At 36.6% G+C, this 14,472-nt stretch overlaps 1 protein-coding gene across 3 annotated transcripts in view; it reads right to left on the bottom strand.

Moving 5' to 3' along the window:
* LOC126253192 (valine--tRNA ligase-like) overlaps positions 1-14,472 on the bottom strand; it is a 118,378-nt gene that overhangs the window by 39,876 nt on the left and 64,030 nt on the right. For all 3 annotated transcript variants that reach the window (XR_007545918.1, XM_049954362.1, XM_049954373.1), the window contains exons 10-13: positions 12,612-12,734; positions 12,396-12,503; positions 8,019-8,178; positions 5,042-5,322 (exon numbers count right to left, since the gene is read on the bottom strand). Coding sequence is in view for 2 of the 3 variants with exons in the window: in XM_049954362.1 (XP_049810319.1) it covers positions 5,042-5,322; positions 8,019-8,178; positions 12,396-12,503; positions 12,612-12,734 (672 nt within the window). In the remaining variant the exon portion in view is untranslated. The remainder of the gene's footprint in view (positions 1-5,041; positions 5,323-8,018; positions 8,179-12,395; positions 12,504-12,611; positions 12,735-14,472) is intronic.

A 14,472-nucleotide genomic window follows, 5' to 3' on the forward strand; every position in this document is an offset into this window, starting at 1 on the left:
ATCCCGTACCATGGAATCGGCATAGGATTCTTTGTGAACATCAGTAAGAAATTGACACATTCGACTGAGGCCGTGAAGTTTAGCAGCACAAGCGCGATAGGATTGATGTGGCTGTTTTTGATAACGATAAAAGGCAACACGAGAGGCTACCACATGCGTTTGCTTTTGAAAATAGACAGACAGAAGTGGGCACATTCCAGCAAAAGACAAAGATGCAGGATCCTTCAAAAGAGCCAATTGTGACAACAACCAATACATTTGAGGTGAAATCCACGAAAGGAACAGAGACTTACATTGTTGTTCGTCCGTGACATGAAATGCCAAGAAGTGCTGTCGAAGACGTTTTTCATAATCAGACCAGTCTTCCGTCGTCTCGTCGTAAGGAGGAAAAGGAGGTACAGCCAACGACGAGAAACGCCCCGCATTTGACGCCGCGACGAAATCGCGAATCGCCGCTGTTAGAAGCGTTTGCTGTGCAAGGAGATTTTGCAATAGTTGCTCGACAGTAGCCATGGAACCCTGTGGGTCAACGGTGAAAAGGAAAAATCCCATCCTTGTCGCCAATTGTTATAACGTCAAGTTTAACAAATATATTTCAGAACGACACAACACATATAAGTCACAGAGTAAGTTGACAAGCAAGACATATGTACACGTTAGCATTCGAATGAGCACTGAGTCCCAGTCTAGCGGCTGCTGCTCGGCTGGCCGCTTAGGTGGCGCAGCTGCTGCATGGCTGGCAGACAGCGCCGCACGTAGAGGACGCTTGTAATTGCGTAGCCGGGCTTTGAATGATCGGCGAGTCACAACGTGACCTTATCTGGAAAGGTAGTTACACAAGACGAGAATTCAATGCTCATTTTAAATACAGCAAAACATGAACCTGGTGCCCTTCCATTAATTCAAATGTTATCTTTTATTGCAATACTCAAGGAATTAACTTTCTGATTGGTCATGTGCCACCAGATACATAATGCAAAGACAGTATCATTTCATTCATCTGTAATACGTGTCCTATACACTATACCGGTCTGCATTGACAGGGCATTTGTTAGTTACACTGTTTTTTCTTGTTAACTGATTGTGACGTAACTGTTGAAGCTGCAATAGTCATAACTGGGCAATAGATAGCCTTATTAAATACCTTGACATTACATTTAATTACATATTAATATTTTTAAATAAATATAGGTTATTGTAAAGACTGCCAGACAACTACACATCGGTCGTAGTGACTGACAGCATTGTCACCCTGAAATTTGAATTAGGAGAAACAAGTATGCAGGAATTATGGTCGATAGATCCAATGACTGAATTACTGAAAACATTTGAGTTAACGTTTACAGCTGTGACTGAACAGCTGAGGACCAGAACATTATGGCTACAGAACCGGTGAAGACTTTAGAGGTAACACAGAAGCAGGAAGAGCTTGCATCACGCTTACTGCACTTGCAAAACAGACTAACTTGGCAAAAGAAAAACTGCCAAGTATCAGGACAAAGGAAAGTGGATGGAGGTATTCTGCAGGAAGTGTGGAAATTAACCAAAAAGGTTAATGTATAAAACAATCGCATTCTGCACTCTGCCAAAATGCCCAATTGCTTTCAAGCTAAAAACTAAACTCCGTCTGAAAAGCTCTTGGAAGATCAAACAGTACTAACCAACCACCATGTCATCATCAGTCATACGTGTCACTGGATGTGGATATGGAGAGGCAGGTGATAAGCACACCACTGTTAATTTTCATGGCTGGAGGTGCTACTTCTCAATCAAGTAGCTCCTCAATTTGCCTCACAAGGGCTGAGTACACCACATTTTCAAGCAGAATTGATAATTTTGCGACAACACAATGGCAAGCTTTGTACGAGCAATTTAAAATGCAGGGAAATTGCTTCACACAACTCACAGCCTGTTCATCTGAAAAGAACACTCAAATGGTACAAATGTTAAATACCAGGATACAAAAAGCTGCAGAAAAATTTTCAAGGGAAATTAAGAACGAAAAAGCAAAAGACAAAAATGCTAACACTACAGAGACGGTGAATATTTCAGAGGTCACACAGAAGCAGGATGAACTTGGGTCCAAGCTTATTGTACTTTCAATAAGACGATCCCATAGAAACTGAATTGTAGAGCGCGGAAAAAAAAGGGTGTGTGTGTGTGTGTGTGTGTGTGTGTGTGTGTGTGTGTGTGTAAGGATCCATCCAGATGGGGTTATGCTGTAAAGAAAGAAATCCTATGGGATGATCAATTCAAACCCACGTTGTTTGGAAAGTATTCCATTTCTGAACCAGTGATATGTAGAGCACAACAAATGACAACCAAGCAGTCGAATACATCATTATGGTATACTACATTCAACACAGGGGTCACGTTTCCATATGCTGCGATGCTGCTGGAAGGAAATGAATAGATCTGGTAATCCAAGGGTGTGAAGCTTAAGTGCAAGTGAAGAGAGTGGTGTACTGAAGGAATATTGTGGTGAAGAAGCTGCACTGTAGGAACACAATCAAGATGTCACACATATAGGCACAATTTGTTTCAAAGACCATTACCACTCACCCTTCATATTTAATAATGTCATGTTTTTTGTAAATGTTGAACCAGTTCACAATATCTCTTAATAAGACACAAATATCATGTTTAACTAACTTCAGACAGTCAACCTTTAGATACACTTATGTCTTCTCCATAAATGAAATTGTTATAGATTTCCTCATTTTGAGCTCTAGACTTCCTCTGTATACCTCCACATAATGGTTGACAATTTATAAACTTTACTTCTAATTTACCCTCACTTACTAGTTCCTTATATTTATATACTGTGGTGTAACAGGTTGTTCCACCTCTTCCTTGGAACCAGATGAAAGAAGTTCATGTAAAAATATTGTTTAGATAATTAGCATGTAGGGAATCTCCATTGTGCACACTTCGATTTTGGTCTGTGTAGAGACAATGCGATAAGCTCGAGCACAGTACATCAGCAAGATGTGATGCTGTCAAGAGTATCTACCTGCTATGGAGGTGGTATTTATACTTTGACATCGTGGGTTGACAGTGTTTTGGAAAGCATAGAGAAAACACATCTGATGACAATTTAAACACGCAAAAACAGCTGAAAGAGAGAGAAATGTTATTCCTTTATGTGATGTGCTGCTTCAGGTATGTTGTTCTGAGTAATAGCAGATCTGTCACCAAACATTGTAAATGTTGTATATGAGAACAATTAAAACCAGCAGAGTTCTCTGAAATACAGTTACGTCATTTACTAAAGAGCTGGCGTAGAGGTGAGTTCTCTTACAGGGCTTGGCCCTCTGCAGTTGAAACAAAGTCCCGCAGCACAATTAGTGGCAAGGCATAGCAGGTCCACTATATCAAAGAAACATGACAAGGCACCATAAATCTTCAATAAGGTAAAAGCGCTCATGAACAACAACATTAGGTGACAGATTGATTGTAAATAAATGTAAATGTCGTATGACTAGGGCCTCCCGTCGGGTAGACTGATTGCTGGGTGCAAGTCTTTCGATTTGACGCCACTTTGGTGACTTGCGCGGCAATGGGGATGAAAAGATGATGATTAGGACAACACAACACCCAGTCCCTGAATGGAGAAAATCTCCGACCCAGTTGGGAATCGAACCCGGGCCCTTAGGATTGACATTCTGTCACGCTGACCACTAAGCTACCAGGGGCAGACAGATTGTTAGTGAAGTTGCTGGTTCAGTTACAAACTATAACAAGAGCCATTAAACACTTCAACACATATGACCTTAAACACTACAACTGCATTCCTTGCTTCTGTAAGCATTGGTTGTCCCTTTGGTTTCTTGTTTTATCATTTCACATGAAGATTGCCTTCAGGGTGTTTGCAAGTTTCCCTTGACAGACGCTAATACAAGGACATGGTACATGCTTAGTGAATGGGATCTGAGTGAGTTGTTGTGAAAGTGGAAACTGATCTGGAGATATGAAGGTAAGGAGCAATTTTCTTCTTATTTAATTAGAACATCAGGGGAATGAGAAACAAGGTAGATGGGCTGATTATTTGTTTGGAAGCTTTACAAAGCTGTGAAAAGCAAAGTGTACTGTGTTTGCCTGACTAAAAAAACAATAATGTAACCAAACACAAGTATCTTTTTATGTTGAGTAAACTGGGGACTTCGTACATATAGTAAAAGGCCAAGACCCAAAAGTTCTAGTAAAATTGTAAAATTAAAATTATAAATAACAAGTGAAACTAAAATTAATTTTGGCAATGATAAAGATTGGAAAAGAAGAATATCAAAATATTATTTGTGTAAATGTTGATTTTTCAAACAATAGAAGTTACAAAGTAGGTGAATTCAAAATTGTTCTTTCAGAAAGCAGAGCTATAGATGTCATTATCTGAAAGAACAGAGGATTACCAACAACACTATTAATGCTCTTTTTAAATTTAAAATCTGGGAAACACACTGCTGTTCTCAATTGAATTAAACCATATGCTTGTTTGTTTATTTCCAATATAAATTGTGAAATGAGAAACTATTTTAATGTTAATGAAGAGCATATATTTGAGAGCTGCTGTGTAGAATTAATTAGCCCTAGTGTTACATTAATTTCAAATTTCAGAATCCCTGAGAAAGTAAAATTGAAACTTTCCTCTCTAAATTTAAACATCTGCTTGGAAACCTTGATTAAAAGACAGTAAAAAGTCAATATCTCAGTGAAGTCAGTAATACATTGGAATTCATTGCTTTAATACAAACTCAAAAAGCGGTATCTCAATGAAGCTGCTTATTGTATGCAACAGACAGCAAACTAATGTATTCAAACCAGAAATAGATCATTCAAACAAGTATATTTAAAAAGTAGTCTCTCGAAGCCACAGCATTTCCAAATGTACTTTTCATCATTGAAGTGTTTACAATGGAACAATGCTCTTTAGCTTACATAGTTATATTATTTGTTATTAGTAAATGAGAGAAACTCATTCAAATTGTTACCAATACAGAATGTTGAAGTTGCTTTGTTGTTATTTAATTGGAAAGCTACATACCAGGTAGGTGTCACAAAAATCTGTGTATATGAATGATCTCAAGGAGGATGTGGCAAGGTGTAGCTGTTGATTCTTGAAAGCATCATTCACTGCCTTTATCATAACTGAAAGGCGACTTAGTATCCACTTATCACAAATGGACAGTGATGAAAGTGTGTCATCCTTTGCACTATCCCACACACTTTCATGGAACGTACGGACATATCTACAAGCTTGCCATATCTTGTTACATAACAGGCGATTAGTGTGACAAGTTGCAATATCGAAGTTAAGTGACATGTCTGAAAAGACAAACCAAACAAAAACACAATACAAAAATGATCTAAATTTTTGCAAAGTAAAACTGAAAACATTACTTCCTACTTTTACACAAAACTTTAACAGAAGGGCAACAGAACATTGGAACATACCGAATTCTTCACACAATAAACAAGGCACCAACTGATAAAACTGATTACACTGAGAGTAATAATGGTTTGATCTCTTAAGAGAATGATTAAAATGATGCTCCAGACAACACACCCAAGTTTTTATATCCTGTCTTCAATAATATTCCATGTAAGGACTACTATATTTATTACTGCTGTTGTAGACTCCAGTCTAAAGACTGGTTTTCTGTAGCTCTCGACGGCAGTCTATTCCAATACAGGTAGGTAGTCAAAAATTGTTATGATTGAATACCCCGTTCCATTCTAACGCTGAGTGACAAACAGTCTGAATCATTTCTCGTTTTAGTATTATACTTAAAATTTTACTATTGTTTTCAAACTGTGGATGAGTGATGATAAAAACTGTCATAAGGGAATGACTGTACTGTGAGGGTGTTGTCAGAATACCCAATTGTTTATAAGAGGATGTGGAGTGGGCACCACATAATATCCTTATTACACACTGTGTGCAACAAACACTATTTTTCTCAATGACAAATTACTCAGCAATATAATGGCATAAGACAGTCATGAGTGAAAACAGAAAAGGCATGACATACACTATTGTCTGTAATATAAGAGTTCCACAGATTAGATATCAAAAAGGCTCTGTCACATCTGACTAAGAATTTAGAATATTTTGTTTCATTTATTGATTTTGCCTCATGCATTATTTTCAATATCAAGTCTTGCCCCCCCCCCCCCCCCCAAATAAATAGAAGGTCAAGTATTGGACAATTCCTTACACTCATTTTTAGTAAACAGCATGACAAATCACTTTAGTTAACAACACAATACACTAATACTGAACATACAATTTGTTACATATTACACCTATCATGTCATTTATGTTAATTTATAAGAAATGCTTTTGTAAACTGTGCCTGCATTTAATTAGTGATAATTCAAGAATATTTTTTACAGAATGGATTTTCATTCTGCAGACAATTGTGCACTGATATGAAACTTCCTGGCCGATTAAATCTTTGCACAGGAACTCGAACCCAGAACCTTTACCTTTCATGGGCAAATGCTCTGCCAACTGTGCTACACAAACATGACTGATGACCCGTTCTCAGTTTCACTTCTGCCAGAACCTCATCTCTTACCTCCCAAACTTCACAGACGTTCTGAGATACTGCAGAGACATGGTTTGGCCGCAGCCTGGAGGATTATTTCCAGAATGAATTTTCACTCTGCAGCACAGTGTGCGCTGCTGTGAAACAAATGTATTGTAAACGTGAAATAAATATGAAGATACAGAGAAAAAAAAAAAAAACCTCAGCATCACATGAAGTGATACATCTCAAGCCATCCCAGTTGTTAATCTTTAGCGTCAGCCATCTGCTGCATATGAACTCAGTTTTAAGTAACATTTTCAAACTGTTCCTTTTACCTGAATATTTCAGAAAATAAATATTAAAATTTCTGCCATCTTTTGCTTTCTTCTGTCTGCTTGGTGACACAATTTTTTACTGACAATATTTGAAAATTTCCTATTTGGGAACCATGCACTGTAATAACTACAAATGAATCTTCCAACAGCACCAATAAATGGGCTCCCAATTGTCAATCTAAGCAGAAACTACTGGTTTCAATACATTTTAACTTTATGTTTCCCCCCTCCCCCCATATTCCTCCTTTCTTGGTATTTTCCTTACAAAAATTTGCTGCTAATTTATACTCCTCTTTGTTTAACATATTGATTTCTGTATTTACATAGTGCTCAGACACATATAACATCTTCCTTTTGATGTTCTACATTTTGTAAATAAATAAAAAGTTCAATAACTTTGTTTTTCAGTCTACTATAAGTCCAATCCAGCAAGGATAGCTTATTCAAACAAGTTTCTTTCATGTGACATTCCTGGTTCATCTAGACTTCTTTCAAAGTAGTCTGCCCGAATGATGTACTTAGTCTTAAAAAAGATTTACTTCTCACATCAGTAATCACAGCACAGAATTCTACCACTCATGACAGCACTCCACCTTTATTTTTACTTATCAGTTCAGTGAATTTATCTTTTTCCCATTCTGTTAAGGAGTAGATCATGTCTTGTGTATTCCCACTCCCAATAACAGCAATTGGCACAGCACCATAGTGAGCCCCTCCCAAAGTCAGCAGCACCCCGGTTCTTGGTTAATCTTTATAGTGGCTTTGTTCATCCAGGGTTTGATTGTGCCACAGCATATCCTCAAAGAAACTACATTTGAGTGTGAGGTTGCTGGACTAAGTGTCAATAAGTGTTTGGCACCTGAACTAAATGCAAGTCCCTACCTAAACTATGGACAAACTACACTTGGCCATGTGCCTCAATGTGAGTCACTGCTTTGAGTGGGACCACAGATATATTTTAGGTCATTTTGGCTGCTGTATTACACCAAGTCTTTGTGCGTAACTCCCATATGCTTCTCGAAGCTGGCAGAACATTGCACATTCTTGAACTTCTTTATGTGCTTCAGCACTCTCCATTACTGAGTAATACTTCATATGATATGAAACAAGATTAAAATATTAGAAATAAGTGGAAAACTGTCTTCATACTCACTCTGAATATTTTGTGATAAAAGGCTAAATCTAAGTGCATCTGTTCCACACTCAGGAATTCCTGCGGGAAAAAGTTTCTTGTGTCCTTCAAGTGTTTTCTGAAGTTCATTTTCAGATAAAAGTCCTGCCCTGAAGTTTTCATGTGCTTCTTCCTGTAAGTCCTATAAAATGGAAAAGAAACAAGAAATATTTCCTGTCAAAGGTCTAAGGGCCAAAATAAAAACAAACTACTGCTACTGCTACTGCTACTACTACTACTAATACATTGGAGACAAGGCCTGTCTACACAGCAGCTAGCTTCATTTTCTTCATTGGTGATCTTGGCAATCAATCGTGATCACTGAGTGACAAACAACACTGTAGCATACAAAGTCACATTTGCTGCCAAAGGGCTGTCCCAGTGGCAAGACTGGTGACTATAACTTTAACACTCTGTAGCATCACAGGATGACATCACTAGACATGCATTCCTATCCTCAATTTGTTCCTCAAGACACCCTCTTACAATCCCTCGAAGTTTTTTGGTATCATTTTGTAACGCCCTATATATCAGAGAAATGTTCTTAGCAAAAATCTCAAAAAGTCTTGAGCGATTTACTTCAAATATTTACATGATGCTCTTATAAATGCTTGCATGGACATAAGCTATAATTTTAATACATATGGTATATAAATATGTATATAATATATAAAGGGGGAAAACTGTTAGCTGTGTTTTATAAGATACTCTAATTAAAATTCAGACAGACAGAGGCTACATATATATAATTGTTTTAGCAACCATGTACAGGTTTTCTGTTAAAAGAAAACTGAGAGAAAGAAAATGCTGCGCTATGCTGTGGTGTGACATTGTGCAGTTCTGTTTTCTTTCTCGCAGTCAGTTTTAATTACAATAGCCAGACATTTAAACCATGGCTGGGCACAAGACTGTTAATCAACAAAGTTAACTTTTTGAGTTATGGATTAACTTTCAAATTAATTTGGGGGGGGGGGGGAGGTGGAGGTGGACAGACAGAGGGGGGAGGAGGAAGTGGAGAGAGATAGGGGGAGGAGGAGAAGGACAAAGAGAGAATGGAGGAAAAGATTAGAAGACATATTTAGATATTTAGCAAGTGCAAAGAATAAGCGGGTTCGCTAGTCATTGATAAAATCAAAGGCTTTAATCGATATCTGTTAGTATAAAGGTGGAGAACAGATGATAGGGGAGAGTGTAGAACTGTTGGGAGTACTAAGATACATTTTTGCAACAACTCCAAGTACAAGAATAACACAGTATAAGTAGAGGCAGCTCTGTAACAAACGATTCCTTGTAGTTTGCATGTAATATCTGTTTCTAACCAATCACTATCTTAAAACATTATTTCACTTATGCTTATCAAGAAAACATGTTTCCTGCCTCTGTGACTCACATGGTGAGGGAACAAGTCACTTCTACCTTCTTTATTGCTGGTAGCATAATTTGTTGCTTTGCCATTTTACAAGTGTAGGTTTACTGAGTAAAGGTCTTTTAATTGTCCTGATTATGTTAAGTGTAATTCTGGTTTGATATTACAATTTTCAACATTTTAACTGGCTAAGAGGACAAGGAAAAAATTGTCAACCTGAAACAGAGATAGCACTGACATTAATGAAAGTTTGTTACGTTCATACAAGGTGTGCAGTTGTGTATTTGAAGTGTTAGTTTGTTGTTTTATTTGTAAACTACAGACATTGGATTTGTTTCATCAAAACAGTTAAATCAGAATACCATGCGACCATAAAAAGCTACGTTTTGGGCAGTTTATTGCCAACAGAAATTTATTCACAGTCTGTGAAAGTTTATTTTGACTGCTGAGAAACGGATGGCTAATTTCAAATGCCCTGTATTTCTTTTGTGGATGATCCATAGGAGAAACATTCCAAAGCTGCAACTAAAAACATACAGAAATTGCTTTATTCAGTATGGTACAATTACAGATTAAATGTGTATGAAATACTTGATGGCACAAACATATCAGAAGAAAGCGTAAGTACATTTTACATGAAGAACTGAGTATCAGGAAGCTTTCACTAGAAAATGACTGCCAGAAAAGTCATCAGGGCCAATTCACAAACATTTTCACACACAAGTATTTTATAATTTCGTGCCGCCATCCTCCATTTTCCAACGTCCACTTTCAACTGCGCCAGTTTCCTCTACCAACTGTGATACACACTGTATACAAATCAGCCCTGGTGCCTATTTCAGCTTAGAGTCCCAAGTGGTCACTACTAACTGTGATACATCCTGTACAGAAGTCCTACAACTGTGGTGCCTCTGGCTCCCTCTCAGTCTGATTCCCATAGTGATGGCTTGTGTTGCTTGGGCCGTAAACTGGCCCTGAAGGCTATGGCCACTGTTTTCTGGGATGCACAAAGAATATTTCTTGTTAAGGAGGAAACAATAACTGATAAATAGTTTAGGAGTGCTCTGAATCAACTAGACGGAAAGAGCTACACGTGAAGAGATCTCGAATGTCTTTAATCAGAATAATACCACTGCCTCCGAAAGTGCTTTGGTAACGGGAAACCTGGGGGACTTGCTGGAACATTAACCTTACCTATCAGATTTCACTCTCTCAGATTTCCATCTATTCTAGCATGTCAATGAATTTATGTCTGGAAAACAATGAGTGAAAAGCTTATGGCATCCATAGGTGGACATGTTGCAGACCTTCAAGAATCTTACTCCATTTGACAACCCTGGGAGACAATGCACTCACTTAAAATGGGACAATGTCGAAAATAATATGTAAATTGTTACCCTCCTTTCACTGCCAAGCTAAGAAATTTTATCGTATCATCTTTAAATATTTTTTGGGAGTAGAGTTTCATTCCTAGAATATAGCATTGATAATTATGTAACCGCACTGTGATAACCACACAACTGAGCTATGGAGAAAAAAAAAAGAAGAAGAAAAAAAAACCACCACCACCACACTGCACTGTTTTACGTAATGAGTACCAGAAGAAAATCACATATCACATCTATTTTTAACAAAATTATTGGTTTCCACCAGCATTAGTCATCGTCAGATGACAAAATAAAAGTCATCATTCAATCCTACCACTGTGGAAACAAGCTGTAAATATGGGTTTCCACAGAGGCAGAGTTGAACCATTGTCTGTATTTTATGATCTGAAGATGGCCAATGCCAGCCAAAACCAGTCATTTTATTAGAAATGTATGTGAATGTGTTGGATAATTACACTGTTTTCCAATCAGTCAATCATTGTTGCCTCCAGCTCAACAGAAATGTCATTCTTTCCAAAAATGCTCTGAGATAATCTTTCTCATAAAATTTCATGTTGCAGTATTTGGAGATGGTATTGGGGAGGATGACACATTATCATATTTGAAAACAGAGAGATAACAACAGTACAATTATGGGATTTTGGTACTTGCACAAATCCCACAACCATTTAAAGACAAATTTAAAAAAAGTAATATTTCCAGTAGGAAATATGATAGGCCTCAGATTTGGTGTTGTCATTTGAAAGGTAGAGAACACATTCATTAGCTACACTTTTTCACGTTTCATGTTCTTTTATAAATGATCAACATGAGTACTTACAAACATGCAAAAAGTAAAACTCTACTGCTTACTAATTTGTAGTTTTTTATGGTAAAATTCACTTCAGAACAATTTCCTTATTATGGTTTTCCCAGTGATCCAGGCAACATAGTTCACTGAAAATATTAAGCTTTTCTACCACAGATTTTTATGCAGTGGCATGGTGGTCCATAAACTTGCCTTTCAGCCCCACCAAGAATAAAAAGGAAAGAGGTGTCCCATCATTTTACGGAGCTGTGTTGTTTTAATCAATAACCATACATCACATAAATTTATAGTAACTAGCATCTTATGGTCATTTTACCACAAAAAATAGCCACAATCCACAAACAGATTTCATGAAATATTTTCTCTTTTCTAGGATTCATCCTACCATATAGGGTCCCCTTACTTTCAAGATTTGGCAACTTTGTTTTCATTAACTGTGTGACCGGATGCCCTCCCATTCACCGTAACTGCCATTTAATCTAATGTTGGGAAATGGTATGTATGAATTTTTTATGAATTGTGTTAACTTTGTTCTGTGTGTTGTCATGTAACTGTCTGTGCACCACATTTTCTGAGGCGGAGATTGAGGACCAGTCCAGCAGTTGCTACACAAGTGAGAAAAAGCACCTAAAAGCACATGTATGTTTGTCTTTCCATCAGTGTTATGACTGTTAATCTTTCATGCAGACTTAATCTGGGTCTGGCTAATCTCCCTATCTTGCATCCTACTGCACTGCATGCTACACTAAATGACCAAGTTAATTCATCAAATATTGTGCAAGACAAAATTCCTGTACCTTTAACGAAATTCCATCCGAAACATGTTCAGGGTTGATTACATTTCCCAGACTCTTTGACATTTTTCTTCCATGAGCATCACAAATGACTCCATGCAAGAAAATTTTCTGAAAGTGACAGAATAAAACTGTGTCAATCAATTCATTTAACTTTTACAAAAAATCAAATCAACCGGTATACTAAAATATATAGTAGCAATGATACTACTGACTTACTTTAAATGGTAGTTGCCCCGTCAGCCTCTCTCCGAGCATAACCATGCGGGCGACCCAGAAGAACAAAATGTCATTTCCTGTCACCATCATGCTTAAAGGATAACAAGTTTTCATATCTTCATTCTGAAATCACAAGTAACACACTTTAAACAAAAATATTTTGAAGAAGGCAATTTTCGAATCTTTGGTTGTAATTATTATAAAAGATTATACTACTTTACACAATATCAGACACATCTGAAAAGAAACAATTATTTAATTTTGCAATATAAAATGTAGTAAGAGCAAAAATTCTCTCTTTTTCTTTGTTCTTCAGAGAAAACTGTTAAGACATCAAACTAACTGCAGTCAATCTAAGTGGCATAAATATAACTGGAAAATGAAAGAGTCACAAATTATGTTTTGTCAACAGCTTATTATGGCAGTAGTTCTCTCAAGTAATATTAGCAAAAAATACTATATTTCTGCACAAAAACTCAGGACATCTGGCTGCTCAAGGCAAAGAGCAGAGAGCCCAATATGGAGAGATTCTATGCCATTGTTTGTGTCTTTAAATATTTTTAAGTAAATAAACTATTTCTGAAGTTAGTTTTGTTTTAAACATTTACTTTGAAAACCACTATTCATTAATCCTTAAGTTGTCTTTCCTGTGAAGTCTTCATCATACAATATTAAGTAAAATATACAGCTCAAAAGATTTATTTCTTGTATCTTTCTTACACACACACACACACACACACACACACACAAACTTGTACAGCTAAATTATTCACATTCTCCCAGAAGTCTCCTGACCAGTCTACCCCACTTAACTAGAACAGTTTCCAGTTTAAAATTTAATCACTAAGTCAATAGGTACTTTTGTATGCAATGTACTTTAGGTTGTATATTGGTGTGCATAAAATGTGACTAACATATTGAAACTGATTTTAAAGCTGGTAGGAGAATCTTATCGACAAAGGGATCATATGGACTAGCTCTTCTTGATTTACTTCATATTTATAGAGTTTTTAGGTCAGTACCCACATACTAGTTTCCCAATGCACTATGATACAGTTCTCAAAAACACTAAAAACAAAGCACCCAGAATTGTGTTATTAGTCTTGTCTGATTGTTGCTAGTATCATCATCATCATCATCATCATCATCATTAGCAGCTTCTTCTTCTTCTTCTTCTTCTTCTTCTTCTTCTTCTTCAGTTTCCAGCCCCTGGTTGCGTCTGTTTTCTTGCTAGTGGGAATATTTTTAGAACTTTTATTTCAATTCTGCACTTATTATGAAACAGAAATGTTAATTAACAAAATACTGAATCATATTTTTTAAAATATCATCTTTTTTACTTTTAATTACTGATCATATGCAAATTATGATTAGTCACAAAAACTTAAAATTTGGTAGAAAAAATGTGGCACATTAAACAGAAAATACTTTTTGTTTCTACACATTGAACAGTATTATTATGTATGCAATTTAATTTCACACATCTGTAACAAAATTTAATTTATTTTCTTGTGATTAATGATAAAAAATATGAAAAATTATGATTCAGTATTTTTCTATTAAAATATCCATTTTGTGCAAAATACAGAATTTTTAAAAGAAGTTACTAGTGAGAGTCCAACAAGGAGTTCTCCTTACAAGGATTTCACATTATGCACTTGGATTCAGCAACTTTGTGACAGTGCTGGGCATGTTTTAACTTAACAGCATTCTGAAATCTAATTCTCAAAGATTAATTTCAAGTGTTTTTTCAAACTGCATTGTACTCTTTTGCAAAATTGATGACCTTCAAGTTCTAGTGTAAATATATTTTACAATAGTGGCAGTACATCGGGTCAGAGTGCTCCTTCCTCATGATGGC

This window comes from Schistocerca nitens, chromosome 1, assembly GCF_023898315.1.
Source record: "Schistocerca nitens isolate TAMUIC-IGC-003100 chromosome 1, iqSchNite1.1, whole genome shotgun sequence".
Lineage (NCBI taxonomy): Eukaryota > Metazoa > Arthropoda > Insecta > Orthoptera > Acrididae > Schistocerca > Schistocerca nitens.